This window comes from Mirounga leonina, unplaced genomic scaffold (genome assembly GCF_011800145.1).
Source record: "Mirounga leonina isolate KUSES-001 unplaced genomic scaffold, KU_Mleo_1.0 Mir_114, whole genome shotgun sequence".
NCBI classification, from domain to species: Eukaryota; Metazoa; Chordata; class Mammalia; order Carnivora; family Phocidae; genus Mirounga; species Mirounga leonina.
This window is the reverse complement of record NW_023270265.1, coordinates 27,766,875-27,780,636: the sequence shown is the minus strand read 5'-3', so window position 1 is coordinate 27,780,636 and position 13,762 is coordinate 27,766,875. Positions and strand designations below refer to the sequence as shown.

At 46.9% G+C, this 13,762-nt stretch overlaps 1 protein-coding gene across 4 annotated transcripts; it reads right to left on the bottom strand.

The window, feature by feature from the left end:
• Window positions 1–871: 871 nt before the first annotated feature.
• On the bottom strand, window positions 872–12,157 carry NOLC1 (nucleolar and coiled-body phosphoprotein 1). 4 transcript variants are annotated; one of them, XM_035027843.1, is made up of 13 exons: window positions 11,948–12,157; window positions 9,210–9,265; window positions 8,959–9,098; window positions 8,725–8,855; window positions 7,342–7,506; window positions 5,536–5,643; window positions 5,263–5,434; window positions 4,769–4,897; window positions 4,462–4,572; window positions 3,730–4,374; window positions 3,441–3,547; window positions 2,749–2,841; window positions 872–2,599 (listed from the first exon to the last, which is right to left on the bottom strand). In XM_035027843.1, exons 1-13 carry the CDS (start codon window positions 12,065–12,067, stop codon window positions 2,441–2,443), a joined length of 2,136 nt encoding a protein of 711 aa, XP_034883734.1. In that variant the 5' UTR covers window positions 12,068–12,157; the 3' UTR covers window positions 872–2,440. The 4 variants fall into 4 exon arrangements, with proteins under 4 accessions (XP_034883734.1, XP_034883729.1, XP_034883740.1 ...); XM_035027838.1 differs by having other exon boundaries at window positions 8,959–9,101; window positions 11,948–12,156; XM_035027849.1 differs by having other exon boundaries at window positions 5,263–5,416; window positions 8,959–9,101; window positions 11,948–12,155.
• Between the last annotated feature and the right edge of the window lie 1,605 nt (window positions 12,158–13,762).

Here is a 13,762-nt window from a genome sequence, read left to right as displayed (position 1 = left end):
AAGATTTATTTATTTTAGACATTGAGTGTGCCCACGAGCAGGGGAGGGGCAAAGGGAGAGGGAATCTCCAGCAGACTGTGAGAACGGAGCCGACACAGGGCTCAATCCCGTGACCCACGAGATCATGACCTGAGCGGAAAACAAGAGTCGGATGCTCAACCGACTGAGCCAGCAAGGCACCCCAATTCAATTATTTTCAAACACTCTTAGATTAGTGGTTTTCAACCTCAGCTGCTCATATATCAGAATCACCCAGTAGCTTTAAAAAAAAGAAAAAAAAAAGTCCTAACACCCAGGCCCCACCAGAGAGTACCAGAGTCTGACTCAGGTAGTCTGGGATGGGCCCTTGGGTCTTAGTATTTTTAAAAAGTTTCCCAGATGATTCTAATTTTCAGCCAGTGTTGTGAAATCACTGATTTAGACCAGGAATTAGCAAACGTTTTCCACAGAGGGCCAGTTAGTAAATACTGTAGGCCTTGTGAGCCACATAAAGTCAGCCACATATTCTTTCAAGCACTTTTAAAATGTAAAAAACCAAGCCCCATGTTGGGTGTGGTGCCTACTTAAAAACAAATAAATAAAATTAAAATGTAAAAGCCAGTCTTAGCGTCTAAGCATTACAGAAAGAAGCCGTGGGCTGGACTCACCCATAGGCCATTCTGCCAACCCCAGTTTAGACTGTGCACATTCTGGACTACGGCCTGGACAAGGCACCATGAGACAAGGTATGGCCAAGAAAAGCCAGCAAGCTGCTGCCAAGAAGGTCTGCAGTGAACTCACAGGTCTCACTCCAGCCCTCTAACTGGCAAATTGTTCCGGTTTGAGTAGGTGGGAGGGCTTTGGACTCACAATAAAAAACTCCCAAGACACGTTATAAACCAGCCAGTTTATTATTTTTTTGTAAGATGGATAACTTTTACCATGCAGACTGATGTACCTATGTCAGCATGAATGGTGCATGTTCCTCCTAGAGGCAGTTACATGGAAAACCAACTTACTATCAAGTTACTTGGCAAGTACGGAATCCAAACAAGGGGAGGCTAATCTTAAAACCTACACCTCCCTCATCCATGAAGCTAGGGCACACTTTCCCAGCTCAGGAACAGTCCCAGCCTCCAGAGTTTGCTGTTGCCTCTTCCCTTCCCATCTTGCTCTGGCCAAACACTGTCATCTCCTACAGCTTTATGATCAGCCGACTTGGCCTCAGAGTTGTATTTCTGCTCACTGGTTTTTACCGTTACCTCCACTGTTACTGACAATTAAGGTTCTGAAAGGGGTACATCAATTGCTCCCTTGTTCCAACTACAAAACACAACAATCTTGTTGGGATGCTCTCCCAATCCCACCCTACTTGAGTTTTACCCCCTAATATGCTTTTATAAAGGTTCTTCCCATTTCCATCAGCACACACACAGGTTACCTATAAATTTGCCTGACTAATGTAATCTAATTCCTACTGAGGATTGAAGTTTTTAATTATAGTTTTTATTCTTTCACCTTCTTGATCAGTGATTTCCAACCACATAGGAGTTAATGAAACTAATTGTGTCACCAGTTACTAAAACAGAAATACCAAGTGATATATACTTTTCATAGTTATTTTGTTCTCTAAAATGTAAAAAACAAGGAAATGCAGTCCTCAATTTAGTACTATTAAGGGTCATCAAAAAAAGTCTTTGAACAATAGAAAAGTTTATGTTTTCAAATTAAAAAACTAAACACGTATTGCAAACATTAGATGTTAAAATTACAGAAAACAAAATATTTAGACTAACCGCATGGCATTCACACTACACCAGAATTTTGCCTGTAACAAAAGTAAATTTTATCCCAAAAAGTAGTTAAGTCCATGCTCGCTGAAAACATCAGTCCTAAACCCCATGAATGAGTATAAACTACACAGTGCATGCTTAGCGAACACATACATTTACCACTCTTAACTGCCCCTTCCCAAAGCTGTGAGGGGTAGGACGGATGAAATGTGCACAACAGGCAGAATTCTCCAATTATAAAAACTCATAATGTGACGACCTTTACTACGTTTTAGGCAATAGCTAAGATTTTATCTGTGGGAACCCACCTGTGAAATAACAACAAAAATCAATAGGAAATGATTTAATATAAAATATACAAATTTCTTAGTATGAGGACTTTCACAGAACAGGGAGAGGGGATGACAACTAAAATTTTTCTTTTTCTTAAAAAAGAACACGACCCTTATGTTGTCCTTGCTACTCAACACTCAAAAACAAATCTGTACAAAACTACGAACACAGAAAAGGACGAGAGAGGATGTTACGAAGCAAAGTCTTCGGACCTATTCTAAACTGCTGTCCTCACCAAGACCCTTTCTTAATAGAGCTGAGGGTTTCCCAGGTCCACTGGGGAAAGTTAAGTGGTCTTGGATCATCACGCTGGCTTCACCACAGGTGGCCCCAGGTCACTCACTGTCAAATTTAATGGAATTGACCTGGACAGAGATGGAGCCTCCCCGGTAGCTGCCCCGCTTCTTCTTGGTTTTCTCATGCCGGAACGATTTGCCTTTGGTGAACTTCAGAACCTGATTGGCGCGCTCCCCCCAGTCTCCAGCTGCACCCCGCTGGTAAGCAGAGAGAAGTGATTAATACACGGAAGAACAACATCAAGGCCCTGTTACTTTCTTCTCCCTGCTCAAGGCAACCTGAACCAAAAAGCTGCCCTCTCTTCCATCCATCCCCCTTAAGAATGACAAACACCCTCTCCCCTCACCTTGGCATCAAAGGAATTGTCTGCCACTCGAGAATCTACCTCAATTTCCTCCTCCCTGATCCTTCGGAATGGGGATGATGCCCTTTTTTCTCCCTAGAGAAGAATGAAGTAAGAAGTAAGTTAAAGACGGAGTGGCCATTCAACAGAAAAGCCCTCCTTAGCTACACATGTGCACGAGTGCCAGGCCAGGCAGAGAGCTGTCAAGATGATCCCAGATTTTTTTTGTTATTTTTTTTTTGAAGATTGATTGATTGAGGGGGGCAGAGAGAATGGAGTGAGGGGCAGAGGGACAGAGAATCTCAAGCAGACTCCGCGCTGAGCACAGGGCCCTACTCGGGGCTCAATCTCGCGACCCTGAGATCACAACCTGAGAGGAAATCAGGAGTCGGACGCTTAACCAACTGAGCCAGCCAGGTGTCCCTTTCTACTCTTTAAATTTTTTTTTTTTTTTTTTTTTTAAAGATTTTATTTATTTGCGAGAGAGAGAATGAGAGACAGAGAGCATGAGAGGGAGGAGGGTCAGAGGGAGAAGCAGACTCCCCGCCGAGCAGGGAGCCCGATGCGGGACTCGATCCCGGGACTCCAGGATCATGACCTGAGCCGAAGGCAGTCGCTTAACCAACTGAGCCACCCAGGCGCCCCCTTTCTACTCTTTAAAGGCTGGCTCCTGAGAAGAAAATAAGATAACTTACTTTCTTCCTTTTTGGAAATGTGTTGGGGGTCTGGGGCTTTATCTTCTTGGCTTGAGGAGTCTCTATCTCCTTCGCAGCCTCACTCTGCTTCCGCTTCTTTCCTGAACCTACGAAACAAAAAGCCAGACTCAGGAGACCAGTTTCATGTTCCTCCTCCCGGGTTTCCACACCCAGGGCATGCAACTGGAAACCTAATCGTGGGCCTCCTCTCTCCACCCCATCCCCCAAGTGTATATCCCACCCATATTTGGGGGAACACACTAAGGAGACAGATTCTTTGGATACAGACCTGGCTTAGAAACTGCCACTGCTGCCTTTTTCTTTTCTTCTTCTTCCTCATCGCTATCCCTGTCTGCTTTTCCATTCTGGGTAGTCAGTGCAGAGGTCCCATTGGTCTTGAGGGCTTGTGGCCTTACAGTGCCCTTGCCCTTGGGCTTCTCCTCCTCTTCTTCCTCACTGGAATCATCAGAGGAAGAACTGCTGCTGCTCTCGGCCTTTGTTTTCTTTGTGGAAGCTGCCTTGCAAGAGGTTACAACTCCTGCTGCCTTCTGTGGCTTCTTTTTAACTGGAGATTTTGACGTTTTCTCTTCCTTTTCTTCCTCACTGCTAGAGCTATCTGAATCAGAGCTGCTGTCCCCACCACCCTGGGAGGCCTGTTTGGCAGGCAAAGATGGAGCTGCTTTGGCGGCTGCCTTGGACTTGGGGGTGACCACAGTCTTCTTTGTCTTTTCCTCTTCACTAGAACTGCTCTCCTCCTCGCTGGAGCTGCTATCAGCCTTTCTGGTGAGAGGCTTCTGGCCACTACCTGCAGGTTGCTTGGGAGCTGTGGCTGGTTTAGCTGCAGGATGCTTGGGAGTGGCAACCGGCCTACTTGGTAGATTCTTGGTGGTACTGGCTGGCTTGGAAGGAGCTTCATCCTCAGAACTGTCAGAGTCTAGAGAGAGAGCAAAGAATACATATAAATCAGAATGAAGAGAGCCCCTGGAACTCCCAATGCCCTGAGGGCCTCCATATGCCTCACCTGAGTTGTCTGAAGAGCTGTCTGCCGCTTTCTTTGCTGGAACTGGTTTGGTGGTTGCTTTAGAGATGACTGCCTTAGCTGGGGGTTTCTTTTCTTCCTCAGAACTTGAATCTGGAGAGAACCTATGGCATTAGGCTGGGACCAGAGTCCCAACCCAACCAAAAGCAGTAAAAAGGAGGCTACAAAGACCCACACAGAAACTTAAGCACTGTCTTGCTTCAGTGAAAAACAAAAGGCATAGAGGCATTTTTGTCTTTTATATTCCTCATCTACTCCCCAGACCCATTCTCCACGGGTGGGGACTCACCAGACTCATCACTGCTGTCCTCACTGCTCTCCACAGGCTGTTTCTTCTCTGCAGCTTTCTTGGGAGCCTGGGTTCCCAGGGACTTCTTGGATAGGGCAGCAGAAGGCGGAGGGACTGAGCTATAGGGACCTGTTTAAAAAAACAAAAACAAAAACAAGTGTCAGCGCGCCTGGGTTCCTCAATCAGTTAAGCGTCTACCTTTGGCTCAGGTCATGATCCCAGGGGACTGGGAAGCCTGCTTCTCCCTCTCCCTCTGCTGCTGCCCTGTTTGTGTACACGTGCTCGCTCTCTCTCTCTGAAATAAATGAAATAAATAAAAATCTTAAAAAAAAAAAAAAGACAAGTGTTGTGGTGGGGCTCCATGCTCAGCAGGGAGTCTGCTTGGGATTCTCTCCCTTTCCCTCTGCCCCTCCCCCTGCCCCCACCACACGTGCGTGCTTGCTTGTGCTCTCTAAAAAACGAATAAATCTTAAAAAAAACCAAACAAACCTCACCTGGCATTTTCTTCATAGGTTTTTTCTGCTCTTCCTCCTCCTCCTCCTCCTCCTCCTCCTCACTGGAGGAGTCCTCACTACTGGAACTCTTTTGGGGAGGGGCGGCTGTGGCTTTCACTGCGGCCTTGGCCACACCTTGCTTTTTAGGTACAGTCTGCATCATACAGAAAATCTGTTACCACAGGAAAAAGCTGGTCCAACTAATCTTGCCAAGAAATGGAGACACCCTCACCAACCCCAACCGGGTGCCCTGGTGGAAGTCATGGCCCAAACCTTCTTCGGTGCGGCCGCCGGCGCCTCCGAGTCCTCGCTGCTGCTGCTGCTCTCGCGGGCGGCCACCTCACCGTTGGCTAGCTTAGACGCCAGCCGGCCTGGGGTACCGGGGAAGGGAAAACACGGCAAGAAGTAGCAAGGCCTTAATGGGCCACAGAAACCGGTCAGCTCGGAACTTAGGAGTCTATCAATGCTCCTGGCTTTGGGGCAGGCATGAGGGACTGCCACGGCTGACTATCGGAAGATGACCTTCCTGAGCAATTTCAAGCAGAAAACTATCTTCAACAAGTGATACGATGTAGTGGCGCCGGGGTGGTTCAGCCCATTAAGTGTCCGACTCTTGATTTCGGCTCGGGTCATGATCTCAGGGTCATGGTATCAAAGCCTTGTCAGGCTCTGGGCTCAGAGGGGAGTCTGTTTGTCCCTCTCACTCTGCTCCTCCCCCAGCTCATGTGTAAGCTCGCTCTCTCTCTCTCAAATAAATAAAATCTTTAAAAAGAAAATAAAAAAGATGTGATGTAAATAATTCAGACGTGCTCTCTGAAATCTTTCACTCCAACTTCCATTCAGAGAAACTCCTATAAATCATAACCTGTCATCACAAGAATATTACAGAAAAGAGTTTAAATTCTCACATGTCCTACGGAGTGAATACAGAGGAGAAATGATGGCAATGAAAAGCACAAAGGAGGGCGTCTGGGTGGCTCAGTCAGTTAAGCATCTGCCTTTGGCTCAGGTCATGATCCCGGAGTCCCGGGATCGAGTCCCGCATTGGACACCCTGCTCAGCAGGGCGTCTTCTTCTCCTTCCGACCCTCCCCCATCTTGTGCTCTCTGTCTCACTCTCTCAAATAAATAAATCTTAAAAAAAAAAGAAGCACAAACGATAGATGTATAAGCGTTCATAACAGAATGGCATTTGTGGGAATGTAAATCATCTATGAAATGAACAAGAATGGCAAATGGATACCTTTTTTTTTTTTTAAAGATTTATTTATTTTAGGGGCGCCTGGGAGGCTCAGTCAGTTAAGCGTCTGCTTTCGGCTCAGGTCATGACCAGGCATCCTGGGATCGAGCCCCGCATCACACTGGGCTCCCTGCTCAGCGGGGAGCCTGCTTCTCCCTCTCCTCCCCGCTCTTGTTCTCTCTCCCTATCTGTCTCTCTCTCTCAAATAAATAAAATCTTTAAGAGAAGATAAATTAAAAAAAAAAAAAGATTAACTTATTTGAGAGAGAGAGAGACAGAGCACACAAGACTGGGGGGAGGAGGTGAGGGAGACAGATTCCTCAAGCAGACTCTCTGAGTGCAGCCCAACATGGGGCTCAATCCCACGACCCTGGGATCAGGACCCAAGCTGAAATCAAGAGTCGGACACCCAACCAAATGAACCACCCAGGTGCCTCTGGATACCATTTTAAAAACACATTTTTCCTCACTGCAGACTGTTTCTCCAGTTACTAACCCCAATAAAAAGCCTCTTTAAGTGGGGGGAGAGACACTAATCAATACTTCTAGCTCAACAACCAGTGCCATTTCACCCCTGTGCTGAATGAACAATTTTTTTGAGAGAGAGAGCGCACGTGCACAAGCATGCACACACGGGATGGGGAACGGCAAAGGGAGAGGGAGAGAGAGAATCTTAACCCAATGCAGGGCTCAATCCCAGGACCCTAAGATCATGACCTGAGCTGAAGGCAGAAGCTCAACCGACTGAGCCACCCAGGTGCCCCTGAATGAGCAATTTTAATACCGGTCCCCAGAGCAAGCTAGTCCCCAGCCTGGTCTCTTGGGAACAGAAATAGTACCTGGTTTGGCTGAGCCTTTAGTCTGAGCTTTAGCTGCCACAGGTGTTGTCTTTGGCTTCTGGTTCTTTGGTGACTCATCTTCTGAGCTTGAGTCTGAATCGGAATCAGAGCTCTCGGCCTTCTTAGGAGGAGCTTTGACTGCCTTGGGTTGGGGCTTAACTACCTTCTGTAAGGAAACACACAATGAGGAGAATCAGCAAGAGGTTCTGGGTACCCAAACAGCATCCTAAGGTGGAAACCATGGTAGACTTTTATTTTTTAGGAGCTAATGGAGCAGTAAGAGCAAAAGAAAGCTGAGCAAGACAACATTTGAGAAAGCGTGGCTGACTTAGTTGGTAGAACATGCAACTCTTGATCTTGGGGTCAGGAGTTCAAGCACTATGTGTGACACAGAGTGTACTTAAAAAAAAAAAAAAAAGATAGCTTCTGGAAAGGGCACCAAATTCTTCATGAGACACAAAAATATTGGGGTGCCTGGCTGGCTCAGTGGGTAGAGCATGCAACTCGATCTTGGGGTTATGAGTTTGAGTCCCACACTGGGTACAGAGATTACTTAAAAATAGTTCAAAAATCTTGAGGAAGGAAGGAAAAAAGAAAAGAAAAGAAAAGAAAGAAAGAAAAATAACAGGGAAAGAAGGGAAGGGAAGGGAAGGGAAGGGAAGAAGGTAGAAAGGGAGGGAGGGAGGGAGGAAGAAAGAGGACTCCTGGGTGGCTCAGTCACTTAAGCGTCTACCTTCAGCTCAGCTCATGATCTCAGGGTCCTGGGATTAAGCCCCAAGCGAGGCTCCCTGCTCAGTGGAGAGTCTGCTTCTCCCTCTCCCTCTTCCCCCACCACCGCCTGGGAAAGAGAATGGGTTCCTAGATTCAGGGTATAACTTCACCCTCACGTATCCTTTCCAAGTTTCATACATCTATTTTCTCCTCCATGGTTACCTATTATATATGTTTTATATATTTAAAGATTCATTTTATTTTAGAGAGGGCGCATGCGCACTCACACATGGTTGGGAGTAGTGGGAGGGGCAGAGGGAGAGGGAGGCAGAGAAGCAGACCCCTTGCTGAGCAGAGTCCAATGGAGGCTAGATCCCAGGACCCTTAGATCATGACCTGAGCCAAAACCAAGAGTTGGAGGCTTAACCGACTGAGCCACTCAGGCGCCCCTTATTTATTTATTTTTTAAGTAATCTCTATATTCAACATGGGGCTCAAACTTATAACCCTGAAATCAAGAGTCCCATGCTTTACTGACTGAGCCAACCAGGCACCCCCACAGTCACCTGTTATATACCCACTGCCATCCCTTGGTTCCAAGCTACAAGCCAGGACTTTAGGTTTCTTCTTTCTAATCCCTTAAACAACCTCTTTCCCTCCTCAAGTTGCAAACCTGAACAGGCTTTTTCTTCTTGTCACTGTCCTCTTCATCATCACTGGATTCTTCACTGCTACTGCTCTCTGATGCTATGGCTGCAACCTTTCCAGGATGCTGAGGCAAACTGGCCCGCTTGGCAGGTACAACTGAACAAAACCACAGACCCCAGTGAGAATCAGCCATGTGGTACAGGCAGGCTACAAATTCCTTTCTGGGAACCACTAACCCCAATTCCCTGTCCAGCATTACCAGCTTTCTTAGCTGGAGGTCCTTGGGCTTTTTCCTCCTCACTGCTGTCCTCACTGCTGTCACTGGATGAAGTCTTCTTCTTAGCCTTCTTAGTCACTGGTCCATTTGCCTGTAACTTCCGCTTCGGGGCCTTGGTGGACCTGCTGAGATAGATGAGGCTAACTTTTGGGGGATCAGGACCTTCCCACACCAGGGAACACAGCCCAACTCCTTGGGGGAAAAACAGTCACAGTGGTACAGGGAAGACTTACTTGAGCCAGAAGCTGTAGATGTCCAAGAGAGAAGAGGCGTTGGCGTCCTGTTGGGTCTATAGGAGAAAAAAATAACTTAGTAAGAAAATTTTATCCTGGTTGTTCTAGGGGGAAACCAGATTTTATTTTATTCTCTCTTTAAAAATGACCTGCTTGGGGTGCCTGGTGGCTCAACCACTTAAGTGTCTGCCTTCAGTTCAGGTCATGATCTCAGGTCCCGGGATGGAGTTCGGTATCAGGCTTCTTGCTCAGCAGGGAGTCTGCTTCTCCCTCTCCCCCCTGCTCGTGCTACTTGCTCTCTTTTTCAAATAAATAAACAATATCTTTAAAAAGTGACCTCTTTTATACCTGCTATATTTCGTGTAATTGTTACATCTTTGTGAGACTTCTACTTGAAAAATAACCTATTTATGTACTTCCTAATTTTTGACATCAAAAACTTGGGTTACTCCTACAGTTTCTGTCACCATCTATCCCTAGTCAATCCTATTTATCAAAGCCTTTTAAAAAATCTTCTTTCCCAGGGTGCCTGGGTGGCTCAGTCGGTTAAGCATCTGCCTTCGGCTCAGGTCATGATCCTAGGGTCCTGGAATCCAGCTCAGTGACAGGCTCCCTGCTCAGCAAGGAGTCTACATCTCTCTCTCTGCCCCTGCCCCCCTCGTGCTTGCGTGTGCGCACTCTCTCTCAAACAAAAATTTTAAAAAATCTTTTAAAAAAAAATTGTGCTTTCTCTTTACTCTAGCAATGCACTGTCTAGGAATTTATCCCTACCTATGAAACAAGGACACAAACATTAACGGAAGAGGGTGTTTCCTGAAATGTGGTTCATAATACCAAATCATAGGAATCCAGCCTCCAATACTGGTTAAAAAGCTAAGTTATATACTCAGTACAAAATTACATTCAGCTATTAATTACACTGATACAGATTATTTGATGCAAAAAAAACTGCAAAGCATTACAGTACCAACAAGAGTATAGACTCAGAGTTAGAAGTGTACAGACGTGAAACTCACCTCTGCCTATTATTACTGTGTGACCCTGAGCAAATTACTTAATCTTTCTGAGATTGTTTACTTCTCTATAACATGGAGATAATACTATACATCTTATTAAGTTGTTGAGAGAATTAGAGATAATGCATATAGAGGACTTAGCATCTGGAAACCCCATCTGGCCCTTAGTAAGTCTTCCAGAAAGATTAGTTTTTGTCATATAAAAAAATCCTGATTCTGGGGCGCCTGGGTGGCTCAGTTGGTTAAGTGACTGCCTTCAGCTCAGGTCAGGATCCTGGAGTCCCAGGATCGAGTCCCACATCGGGCTCCCTGCTCGGCAGGGAGTCTGCTTCTCCCTCTGACCCTCCCCCCTCTCATGCTCTCTCTCTCTCTCTCTCTCTCAAATAAATAAACAATCTTTAAAAAAAAAAAAAATCCTGATTATGAAAGGCCCAATTCCATCCAGCCCATTGTGAAAATACTTTTTGCAGTCTCCCTAATGGTCAATTCAAAAAACAGTTCCAATATGAAAGCAGTTGTAGGAGATCACATGGCAGGCTGTCCCAGCGTAAGGAAGTCCTTTCTGAAGCTGAGTTGATTCTGTCCTTGTGCAGCCTGATTCTGCCACAAAGAAAAAACTTATCTTCTTAGTTAAAGGCTAAGAAGACTGTCAAAGACTATACCCTCTCTCAAGATGTTTTCCCATGCATCATATTTTTTTTTCTTAAAGATTTTTACCTAGTCATTTGACAGAGAAAGTGAGCAAGCCCAAGCAGGGGGAGGAACACAGGGAGAAGCAGGCTTCCCACTGAGCAGAGACCAACGTGGGGCTTGATCCCAGGACCGTGAGATCATGACCTGAACAAGGCAGACGCTTAACAGACTGAGCCACCCAGGTGCCCCATGATAGCTTTTCTTTAGGGAGATTCCAAACCTTTCACATCCCTAGTCCACTTTTTACGTGTGTTTGGAACATCCTAGATTACCATAACTATGATAACAGCTTTCACTCACTGATGCTTCCTGAGCACGAGGCACTGGAATTGCCACTTCATATTTATCATGTTACTGAAATTCACAAAAATCTTATAAAGTGGATGATGGCATCTCCCTTAGGAACAGAAACAAACTCAGAGCGGTTCAGCAAGATGTTCAGATTATACATTTTAAGAAAACAGAGCCTGGTCCCAAATCTAGATGTGTTTGATTCCAGAAGTCAAAGATCCAAGCCCACTGCTTGGCAGGGCTATGATGCTCAATTTTGCTTTTTGTCTCTACTCTCTTTCACTTTCTTCTTTATTAACGACAATCCCATCCCTCGTTTCTAACGCAATTTTATCTTTGAGTCCGGGGTAAATTCGACTGAGAGTTAAGGTCGTCACACTTTGCATCAACCAATGTAAAACCCAAGAAGGAACCAAGAGCCTCCAACGCCTCCGGTGGGACACCACGCTCCCTCCTCCACGCCGCACTCCGCCAGCCACGTGACCTGGGCCACGAGGATCCCACGCTGCCGTCGCTGCACCGCTCAATAGAAAAAAGCAACAAGACTCAATGCTATCCAGTGAGACTTCATGGGAGACCAGGTGCCGGGACTCCAGGCTCTCGGGTCACCGCCGAGAGCTCGGCACAAAGGCTGGATTGGCGGACCCTACAGACCTCGGTACCCGGAAACCTAAACATGTCAGGGCCCGAAGACCTGTGGTCATCCCACCCCAGCCCTTGTCCCAAGGCCGCACTCACAGCGCCTGTTGCCTTGGCGAATTTATTGGCCACCTCCGAGAGCTGATTATCGCGCAGAAAGCCGAGCACGAGGGGATACAGGTCGCTGGGAACCACGCGGCGCAAGCCGGCGTCCGCCATCCTCCGGGCAATACGCGTCACTACGGTTGCCGACGCTCAAGACTCAGGAACTCGGGAACCCGGAGGGGTGAGGGCGGAACCACTGTGACCTCATCGCGCGGCGCGGGCGCACGGCGGAAGGGGCGGCACACTCCACAGGGTAGTCCCGCCTCCACTTTGGTGGCAGGATCGAGGCGAAATCTAGAAGCTCTTTCCGGTGCCACAAGTGTCGCCATCTTGTTAAGGGCGGAGCCCTCCGTCCACCACCTTGTGAAGGCGGAGCCCTGACGTCACTGGCCACGCCCTCACCAGTGGCGGGAAAACTTCAGACTTCCCGCGCCCTTTCAGCTCGAGCCCTTTCCTTCAGAGCTGCGGTTTGGAGCCGCAGCTGGGATTCGCATTCCAGAGTAGAGTGGACCGGCGGGCTTGAGCTGTCCTTGGACTCTCTAGACTTGGTCACAGGATCTCCCAACCACCCCCATTCTCGCCGCCAGCCGATTCCCACCCTTCATTTTCCCTGCCTGCAACACCCACCGAGGCCGTATGTCAGATACCGCTCCAACTCCCACCTCCACTGCAGAGGATCCTTCAGATTATTCATGGTAACAGTGGGTCGACGATCCCTAAAAATGCCCCTCTTTCAATCATGAACCCTTTCGCCCCTTATTCATTCAGCATTAAGTCAGCTCCATGAAGGGAAAAGCCATTGCGCACCAACCCTGAGTGACACAGCAGCAGCAATCTCTGCAAATCTGAAATCCTGGAAATTACCCTATCTGCTGAGCCACAGTTCACACCTGAACTCTCCCTGTGGGAGAACTTTAGAAAACCCTCCAACTGCCTCTGTTACGAGTATTCAAAAATCAATGCCCAGGCCTGCCAAGTTAATTTCAAATTCTATCACATTTCAGTTCACATTAGCAGACATCAATCCCTTTACCCACTACCCTTTGATTACTTCCCCATTCATACCTGTCAGGAAAGGTAAGGATCCACTTTCTCGGGGGACATACCTTTCCTTTGCTCTTCTCAAAATAGGCACTCTCCTTAGATATAACTCCTACATCTCTTTTACCCAGAGGTCTATTCACATGCATGCATTCTTCCGAGTACCTGTTGTGTGCCAAGCATTGTGCTCAAGCTAAACTGGTACATACACGTACACATAAGTCTCTTTTAGAAAACCTTTATTTGGGGGCGCCTGGGTGGCTCAGTCGTTAAGCATCTGCTTTCTGCTCAGGTCAAGATCTCAGCGTCCTGGGGTTGAGTCCCACATCGGGCTCCCTGCTCCGCGGGAGGCTTGCTTCTCCCTCTCCCTCTCCCACTCCCCCTGCTTGTGTTCCCTCTCTTGCTGTCAAATAAATAAAAAACTTAAAAAAAAAAAAAAACCCATCTTTATTTGGAACAAGTGTGAGCTTCTTTTAGGTCCTTAATGGTAAAAATCCCTTCCTTGGGACTGTAGCAGCATCAGCATCACCTTGTTTGAAATGCAGAATCTCAGGCCCCACCCCTGAAGTCAGAATCTGCATTCTAAAAAGATCATCAGATAATTCAAATTCTCTTTTAAAGCTTGAGAAGCACTGCCCCAGAAGACTGATTTCACTGACAACACATCCTGAGGAGCAAAGTTTCAAGTCCAACAGGATTTTGCACCTGACCGAAGAGAGGTCCTAGGAATTAAATGGAGGTAAGCATGTCCCTCATTGTGTTCAGATT

Excerpts from the sequence above, each read along its gene's own strand:
- NOLC1 (XM_035027838.1), bottom strand. The coding sequence starts at position 12,067 with ATGGCGGACGCCGGCTTGCGCCGCGTGGTTCCCAGCGACCTGTATCCC. Across the intron at positions 9,266-11,947 it reads TCGCCAAGGCAACAGGCGCT|ACCCAACAGGACGCCAACGC; the intron begins GTGAGTGCGGCC and ends TTTCTCCTATAG. Across the intron at positions 7,507-8,724 it reads AGAAGAAAAAGCCTGTTCAG|AAGGTAGTTAAGCCCCAACC; the intron begins GTTTGCAACTTG and ends GTTTCCTTACAG.